The sequence below is a fragment of the Salmo trutta genome, chromosome 10 (genome assembly GCF_901001165.1).
Source record: "Salmo trutta chromosome 10, fSalTru1.1, whole genome shotgun sequence".
NCBI classification, from domain to species: Eukaryota; Metazoa; Chordata; class Actinopteri; order Salmoniformes; family Salmonidae; genus Salmo; species Salmo trutta.
The window spans coordinates 3,378,722-3,388,401 of record NC_042966.1 but is presented as its reverse complement, the minus strand read 5'-3'; the positions used below and the strand labels follow the sequence as shown (position 1 = coordinate 3,388,401).

Sequence of the window (9,680 nt, the reverse complement as noted above, 5' to 3'; positions counted from 1 at the left end):
AGTTTTAATGAGATTGATTCAAGGAGAGCAAAGAGCTTATTTTGGTTCCATTGCTAAAACAGGCACTATTCTGTCACAACATGAGCTCAATAAAAATAGAGATGTCCTCTCACTGTCAACTGTGTTTATTTTCAGCAAACTTAATGTGTAAGTATTTGTATGAACATAAGATTCAACAACTGAGACATTAACATGAACTAGTTCCACAGACATGTGACTAACAGAAGTGGAACAATGTGTCCCTGAACAAGGGGGTGTCAAAATCAAAAGTAAAAGTCAGTATCTGGTGTGGCCACCAGCTGTATTAAGTACTGCAGTGCATCTCCTCCTCATGGACTGTAGCTGATTTGCCAGTTCTTGCTGTGAGATGTTACCCCACTCTTCCACCAAGGCACCTGCAAGTTCCGGACATTTCTGGGGGGAATGGCCCTAGCCCTCACCCTCCGATCCAACAGGTCCCAGACGTGCTCAATGGGATTGAGATCCGGGCTCTTCGCTGGCCATGGCAGAACACTGACATTCCTGTCTTGCAGGAAATCACGCACAGAACGAGCAGTATGGCTGGTGGCATTGTCATGCTGGAGGGTCATGTCAGGATGAGCCTGCAGGAAGGGTACCACATGAGGGAGGAGGATGTCTTCCCTGTAATGCACAGCTTTGAGATTGCCTGCAATGACAACAAGCTCAGTCCGATGATGCTGTGACACACCGACCCAGACCATGACGAACCCTCCACCTCCAAATCGATCCCGCTCCTGAGTACAGGCCTCAGTGTAACACTCATTCCTTCGACGATAAACGCAAATCCAACCATCATCCCTGGTGAGACAAAACCGTGGCTCGTCAGTGAAGAGCACTTTTTGCCAGTCCTGTCTGGTCCAGCGATGGTGGGTTTGTGCCCATAGGTGACATTGTTGCCGGTAATGTCTGGTGAGGACCTGCCTTACAACAGGCCTACAAGCCCTCAGTCCAGCCTCTCTCAGCCTACTGCGGACAGTCTGAGCACTGATGGAGCGATTGTGCGTTCCTGGTGTAACTCGGGCAGTGGTTCTTGCAATCCTGTACCTGTCCCGCAGGTGTGATGTTCGGATGTACCATTCCAGTGCAGGTGTTGTTATACGAGGTCTGCCACTGCGAGGATGATCATCTGTCCGTCCTGTATCCCTGTAGCGCTGTCTTAGGCGTCTCATAGTACGGACATTACAATTTATTGCCCTGGCCACATCTGCAGTCCTGCCTAAGGCATGTTCACGCAGATGAGCAGGGACCCTGGGCATCTTTCTTTTGGTGTTTTACAGAGTCAGTAGAAAGGCCTCTTTAGTGTCCTAAGTTTTCATAACTGTGACCTTAATTTCCTACCGTCTGTAAGCTGTTAGTGTCTTAACGACCGTTCCACAGGTGCATGTTCATTAATTGTTTATGGGTCATTGAACAAGCATGGGAAACAGTGTTTAAACCCTTTACAATGAAGATCTGTGAAATTATTTTGATTTTTACGAATTATCTTTGAAAGACAGGGTCCTGAAAAAGGGACATTTCTTTTTTTGCTGAGTTTATTTGAGGCCAGTCTATTGCGGCGGCAGCGTAGCCTAGTGGTTAGAGCATTGGACTAGTAACTGAAAGGTTGCAAGATTGAATCCCTGAGCTTACAAGGTAAAAATCTGTCATTCTGCCCCTGAACAAGGCAGTTAACCCACTGTTCGTAGGCTGTCATTGAAAATAAGAATTTGTTCTTAACTGACTTGCCTAGTAAATAAAAAGAAATTGCAGTTAATTTTGTCTTTTACTTAAGATCTTTGAGTAGTAGGCCCAAACGATGAGTCCCAGACAGTTCACAATAGACCATACCAGAGGGGGACATAGTTTACTAGCCTACCTATATTATTGGGACCATCTGGTTACCACCTGTGTTTGGAATACATTCAAAATACAAATAGAGGTATAATTAAATGGTGTTTTCTTTGAAAAGATGAGCCTGGCTTCCTGCCTGAGTGTGTCGCTGTTTACTGCAATTTCCTGAAAATATCCATAATTAACCTGTACTCTGGCTCCATTTTCTTACCTACTACTGCAACAACTTGTCAATTATTTGCCCCTCAAATGTGTGTAACTATTAACATTGGCTACATATACATTGTCCTTCTCCCAAAGTGTGGACTTGCACATTTCTTCTCATCTTAGGGATTTAGCTCAAGCCAATTCGTACACCTATTCAATACTTGGATATCCATGAGGAGAGGGATGGACAATTGGTATGCAGCCATTGATTTCAGGTGGCTTCATCAACAGATGGAATGGATGCACACCTCCTGTTGAGCCCCACCCTGCCTATTGTAAATAAGGTATCGGTTTTTCCTGATTGAACGTTTGTAAACTACATTTTTGGCTAGGCTAGTGTAAGTCATGATCTGGCAATGCAATACTTGCATTTGACTACTTAAAAATAGTGAACTTGAACAGTTTCCTCAGGCCAGGGTCATATGATAAAACGTGACTTGGCCCTTAGAATCTATCTGTATCAATGAACACACAGTAATGAGAGGTTTAATGGACATACTTTGTAAATGTCATAATATCTAAATGGAGGGATTAGCTGATTTTACATGTCCAAGCCAGAATTTTGAATCAAATTACATTTAAACTTACTCTACCGGTTGTCTATGCAGTTTGTGCTTCAGTTGCTCAAAATTTGAGACAAAATATCCACAGGAAAGTATTGTCTACCAAACTTTTTAGAGAGCCAGTAGTAGATGGTTCGGTTCGGCACTGAGATAAAGTTAGCTTTATATTGGATGGAGGATGGAGAACAATCCACATTTTTTGTTTTGATGATTTTTTTTAAAGATAGAAATCTGAATAAAAAATAAATACAATAAAAATTCACACACAAAAAAAGGTGTTGATTGTTCAGCATTTTGTTACATTACAGCCTTATTCTAAAGTGAATTAAATTAAGCCATGAGGTCGAAGGAATTGTCCGTAGAGCTCCGAGACAGGATTGTGTCGAGGCACAGATCTGGGGAAGGGTACCAAAAAATGTCTGCATCATTGAAGGTCCCCAAGAACACAGTGGCCTCCATCAATCTTAAATGTAAGAAGTTTGGAACCACCAAGACACTTCCTAGAGCTGGCCACCCGGCCAAACTGAGCAACTGGGAGAGAAGGGCCATGGTTAGACTATCACCCACGGGCCAAATTCACCCTGCATGTGTCCAGTTTGGGAACCTTGCACAATCCAACTGACTCCAGCCCTTGTTATCATTTAGCAGGCATTTTACAGTAGCGCTACACTGATAAAATGGTTGGTCTTCATTGCAGTGGAGTGCTTGTAAGATTTTATTTACCTTTATTTAACTAGGCAAGTCAGTTAAGAACAAATTCTTATTTTCAATGACAGCCTAGGAACAGTGGGTTAACTGCCTTGTTCAGAACAACAGATTTTTACCTTGTCAGCTCAGGGATTCAATCTTGCAACCTTTCAGTTACTAGTCCAATGCTCTAACCACTAGGCTACCTGCCACCCCAGGGGAAGAGATGGGAGAAGAAATGATACATTTCAAAGTAAGCGGTAGATTATTGACCATTTCACCATTAACACTTAACGATCATCTGCTTTATACGAGTTGAAAGCTATCAGTGAGTAACGAAGCTGCTAATTGAACTAATTCCCAGAGCGGTAAGCCATATTTTCTGCAGCAGCCTTGTTCCCAGCCAACTACAGCATTGCTATGACTGTTGATGGAGAGGTTGTAGAACTGTGTACTATTGACTGGCTAATGTTGACTGTGTGAAGACATATGTAGTAGACTATACATGCAATTTTAAAAGCGCTCAGAAGTCAGCACCTGAAAATATTAAGACATTCCTTAGTGTTTTATAATGTAGGCCAGTGTGTTCGCTGCTAATGTGTGGTTGTTTACCATGTGGTTGGGAGGCCTCAGGTTAAGAGTGTGCGTTCACCTGGACCCTCTGCTCAGTACCAGTATAAAGGAGAGCAAAGAGTTAATCCAGACAGTGCCACCTTCAGTGCCATCAAAAGCATTACACAGACCCTCCTGACAAGCCTACAGAATCCCTGAGCATGCAATGGACATTGCATATTCAATAGCAATACATTGTAGCATTGAGCCTTTGTACAACTTCACAATACATTTTTACATTGGATCTGGTCATACGACTGGTATGTACTTCAGAAATCTACCCACGTAACACTTCAAGTCTGAGAAACTGTGCTGATATTGAATAGAGAGCAGAACTGTCAGTGCAATCCCCTTCACCACCCCCCCGCCAGCACATCAGGTTATGTTACTGTATAAACCACGTGTAAAACTCATTCTACGGAGGGCCGAGTTTCTGTGGCTTTTCACTCCTCCCTTGTACGTGATAGATTAAGGAACTCCCCTCACCTGGTTGTCTAGGTCTTAATTGAAAGGAAAAACCAGCTGGCACTAGACTCTACATGGAATGACTTTGACACCCGTTATAAACAAATGGGCAGCTGAACAGTATCTATACAGCTGCAAATCGTTTTACAAAATTCCAGACTTCCGATTTGTTTTCTCCCGGTTGAGCCACCAAATAATTACTTAAATCCAATATTTGTTGTGTGCGCATGTCGAACGGTGACAATTCAACATGTAGAATCGTTGGGAAATGATTTGAAAGTGACCACCGATCTTCTGGTCAGAGGCAAGAGGTCTGCCAACCGCTGCTTTAAAGTACACTCAGCTGTCAGTTGCTCTCCGGTGTCCTCTCCAGAGGTGAATATTTGATGACAGAGGCTTTCTCTGGATGCTGAACGTCAAGTATGATTTAACACTAAAATACAATAAAACAGCCACATCCTTTAATGGATTGATCAATGTGAGACAATTCATTTATTCTAATTCAAAGGTTATTTTTCATTAGAAAAAAATAAAGATAACATTTCTAAACAATGAATTGAGCTAAATGGTACCCTTTTTTCAACCAACTTCACCTTGAAAATAACCCATATCTCAAGCAAATTTCCTGTGAAGACAAATTCCTTCACCAAAACATCACCTGGCTACCTATTTGAATTACACTATGGCAAAGTACAAGGAACTTGCAACCAAAAACTAACTCCAGGCATGTTTACTGGAAGCGATGTGTGGTGGAAAATCTACAGATGAGCGGGGATGAAGAAGCTGGAGGGAGAGAAGATGTTTTCAAAGTTACACTTGTGAGACCCAACACTGGGCAACAACCTTTAATGCAATCAAACAGAGGTACTACATCAAAACATTTCAATGTTTTCATTCTGATTAAAATACAGTTACACACACACACAAACTCCCACTCCACCAGCCACACACACACACACACACACACACACACACACTAAAGGCAACCTTAATTTTAAACCAAATAATACATCCAGAGGAACTCCAACCACATCACAATTAACCCGCAGTGCATTAAATCTATAGAATTCATGGGGAATTAAAGATTTATGCCCCATTTAAACATTTATAAATAAAATGGAAAAAAAACTAAAACTTATGTCCATACATTTTTTCTTTACAAATAGATCCTCAGACATTAAATGCAGAAATCATGTAAACAGCCAAATCAATGCAGGAGGAGAAAAAGCAGTGGGGCCCTTTGGTCAGCTCTAAGACCAGAGGCAGAAACCAGCAAGAAACCTGGCAAGCCTGGAGGCTGTAAAACCAGTGGGGGGGAAAGCGAATCTTCATACATTTTACAACACACAGGACAGACAAATCACTACATTGCATTTGACTATCAAACTGGGACAACTGTACACATTGTAGAGAAGACCATATTTATGGAGCCATTTTTTATTTTCATACTTTGTCATTGGCTTTATTTTTTATCCAGTATTCCGTTAATTTTTTATTTCTCCTTCAGCAACATAAAAAGACAGATTTTGGTGGTTTATTTCGTGGACAGGATGAGGGCCACGATGAGACCGTAGAGCCCGAGGACCTCGGCGAAGATTAAGATGAGGATCATGCCAACGAAGAGCCGGGGCTGCTGGGCCGTGCCCCTAACCCCTGCGTCACCTACAATACCAATTGCAAAGCCAGCTGCCAACCCGCTCAAGCCCACACTCAGCCCAGCACCAAGATGGAGGAAACTCCTACAACACAGAGAGGGACAGAGGATTACCATAGTATCAATACAGTGGACAGGGTTACTATGTGATACCGAATGAACAATGACAATAGTAAGATGAGATATTTTCAATTAAAAGACTAACAAAATATTGGGCAACAAAACTAGTTTTTTTAATGGTATATAGATTTGATCTAATATTAATGTCAGGCGTAATGGATTGATGGACCAGTTGCCTCAGAGCCTGATAGAAGTTCCTCACCTTGAAGTATTAGGAATTGAGGGGAAATGCAAATAGAGCCAATTTCTAGAAACAAAGGGACGTGGGAAATGTCAGACTCACTTGTAGAGGGTGACCTTCTCAGAGATGTTGTTAGCGATGAGCACCGCTACTACCAGGCCGTAGATGGCTATAATACCCGCCATGACCACGGGAATGATGGACTTCATGATGAGCTCTGGCCTCATCACTGACATGGCAGCAATCCCTGTTCCACTCTTAGCCGTGCCATAGGCTGCTCCCAAGGCTGGTGGTGGGAGGGGGGGAGAAGAGAAAAAAAAAAAAAAAGAATTAGCTCCATAGAGATACAATCTAAGTAAATAATTAAACACAAGGGATAATCAACAAGGGGCTATGCGTTCTATGGAAAATAATGAACGATGTGGAAGGTGTGTTCCACGATGCACTTGGAACTGACCTTCCAAGGAGTTACATTTTCCAAAGAACGCATAGAGCCCCAAGTTGATTATCCCCTTCATAGAATGGCTATAATTTAACACATTCGCCACTAGAAATGAGTTAATTTGACAGTGGAAATGTTTAACATCCACTGAAGTACACACACACACACACACACACACACACACACACACACACATATATATACACACACACACACAAAAGTATGGAGACCCCTTCAAATTTGTGGATACGGCTATTTCAGCCACTGACAGTTGTATAAAAATCGAGCGCACTGCCATGCAGTCTCCATAGACAAACGTTGGCAGTAGAATGTCTTACTGAAGAGCTCAGTGACTTTCAACATGGCACCATCATAAGATGCCACCTTAACAAGTCAGTCCTTCAGATTTCTGCTCTGCTAGAGCTGCCCCGGTAAACTGTAAGTGACATTATTATGAAGTGGAAACGTCTAGAAGCAACAACGTCTCAGCCACGAACTTGTAGGCTACACAAGCTCACAGAACAGGACAGTTGAGTACTGGAGCACGTAAAACTACTCGGTTGCAGCACTCACTACAGAGTTCCACACTGCCTCTGGAAGCAATGTCAGCATAAGAACTGTTCATCGGGAGCGTCATGAAATGGGTTTCCATGGCTGAGCAGCCGCACACAAACCTAAGATCACCATGGCCAATGCCATACAATGTCAATCTAGACAATTCTGTGCTTTGGGGAAGGCCCTTTCCTGTTTCAGCATGACAATACCCATGTGATCCCTGTGAAAATGGCACTGACAGAGGGTTGCCTCACTTCTAGTTCTTGGAAATGAAAAAAACGTTGTTTTTTTTAAAGAAAGTTATGGATTATTTCTTACATTTAGCCCAGAAAGTGTTGTTAGATACAGCCGGGAAGAATTTTGAATATCAGAGCAGCGGTAACTGACCAGGAATATGACTTTACCGAAGAGAATCCTTTGTTCGCACCACCCAGGGCAAATGAACAGATTCCAGAAGCCGACCCAAAACAAGGCCGGCGAAGGAGAGGTACTCGGAGCGGTCTTCTAGTCCGACTTAGGAGGCACGCACACCATCCACCGCTTCCGAGTCTATTACTTGCTAATGTTCAGTCCCTGGATAATAAAGGGCAAGAGTTTCTTTCCAGAGAGACATCAGGAATTGTAACACTCGGTTTCACAGATACACAGCTCTCTCGGGATATACTGTCGGAGTTGGTCCAGCCATCTGGATTCGCAGTTCATCACGCCGACAGGAATAAACAGCTCTCAGGGATGAATGAAGGGGGTTGTCATGACGTTGGCCTCTTTGGGTACAGGAAGGACAGTTGACCCCCTCCCCTTTGTACCATCACCCAACCTACCTTCCCCCCCAACCCAGGGTTGTAAAAATTCCAAGAGGAGAATCTACTAAAACATGTTTCATAGAGAGACAAAGGAAATTCTTCCAACTCATAGAATTGGAGAACCTAGCGACATGTGTGTTCTGGAGAAGATATGGAAGATTGATGAAGACTCCAGCTATGAACTGATCCGCTTGGTACAATTTTGTGATACTCAGAAGAGACAGTATAGCCATATTACCCTAAAACGGTCTACATGATAGCCTCAGTGATGAGACTGAATCCACATGGTTGTATACAATGTATTATTAAGGATAAAGCTATTTGTAATACATTGAGATGCTATGTACTGATGTTAATGTGATAGAATTATATTTCTGTAACCAAGTCTAGCTCAGTCATAGGCACGCCCCCAGGGACACATACAGGACCAGGCGTCATTTGACAAGCCTGTTCTCTGGGCCCTAAAAAACACCCCCTGATTTACATTTCTACAGACCAGGCCTCCACTCCATCGTGAGTTTGGCCCAGAGGTTTGACCAGCCAAGTATTCTACTGAAAGTGAACCATACCACGTGGTTAACTTTTAGACTATCGATATCGACAGAATAAGAACAAGTCTTTGATATTAATTATTAGTCTGCAGCTAAGTAAATTATATCATCGAACGCGAAGACCAACCACATCCATTCTATGACGACATTCATGAATGTCGCTCTGACAGATCCATTCTAACCGAGAGAGAGAGAGAACGCTGACAAACTCTCCATCAGAACAAAACTCTCCAACAAGAATCCCGACGACACATGAGCGTAAATATATATTGATTGCAAAGGTTCCCGAATGAGTGAGCCTTCAATTGTTAATATTAATGAACTCTGTAACTTCTCAGCTTACCGTTTTATGACCCACTGTCTAACAGACCAGCCATGCTTGTTAGCCAGTAGGGCACATTCCTCTACCCATCATTGGTGACGATAATTACTGTTTGTATGTTTTCTGTTAATTACTTAGTGTAGTAAATAAATGATTTTAAGACAATTGATGTATGGATGATTTTAGTAAAGACTGGGTTCGTGCAGATAACCAAGAATTACAACTTTCATGATGAGACTGAAACAACATACGGGTTAAGATTGACTGCTATCGATGTAAAATATTACTAAGTATTTTAAGAGTTTATTCAGAGGATAACAGCTCTATAAACGTTCTTCTGTGGTGCCCCGACTTTCTAGTTAATTACATTTACATGATTAGCTTAATCAGGTAATATTAATTACAGAGAAATAATTTTATAAGTTAGCATGTCATATCACTTAATCCGGCATAGCCAAAGACACGACAGGGTGTACGTTTCATGATTAACGACTCATGGTGCAATTGTAACATACAGGAACTCAAGTCCTTTTGTTCCCCTGACCTAGAATTCCTCACAATCAAATGCCGACCGTATTACCTCCCAAGATACATTTTCTTTGGTTATAGTCAAGGCCGTGTATATCTCCCCCCTCCCCTCAAGCCGAAACCACGACGGCCCTCACTG

At 42.4% G+C, this 9,680-nt stretch overlaps 1 protein-coding gene across 1 annotated transcript in view; it reads right to left on the bottom strand.

Annotated features, from left to right (window-relative positions):
- Window positions 1-5,186: 5,186 nt before the first annotated feature.
- Window positions 5,187-9,680, bottom strand: part of LOC115200968 (V-type proton ATPase 16 kDa proteolipid subunit) — a 31,509-nt gene continuing 27,015 nt past the window's right edge. Inside the window, exons 2-3 of the mRNA XM_029764133.1 lie at window positions 6,443-6,626; window positions 5,187-6,124 (exon numbers count right to left, since the gene is read on the bottom strand). Coding sequence (XP_029619993.1) covers window positions 5,920-6,124; window positions 6,443-6,626 — 389 coding nt within the window. The 3' untranslated portion in view covers window positions 5,187-5,919. The remainder of the gene's footprint in view (window positions 6,125-6,442; window positions 6,627-9,680) is intronic.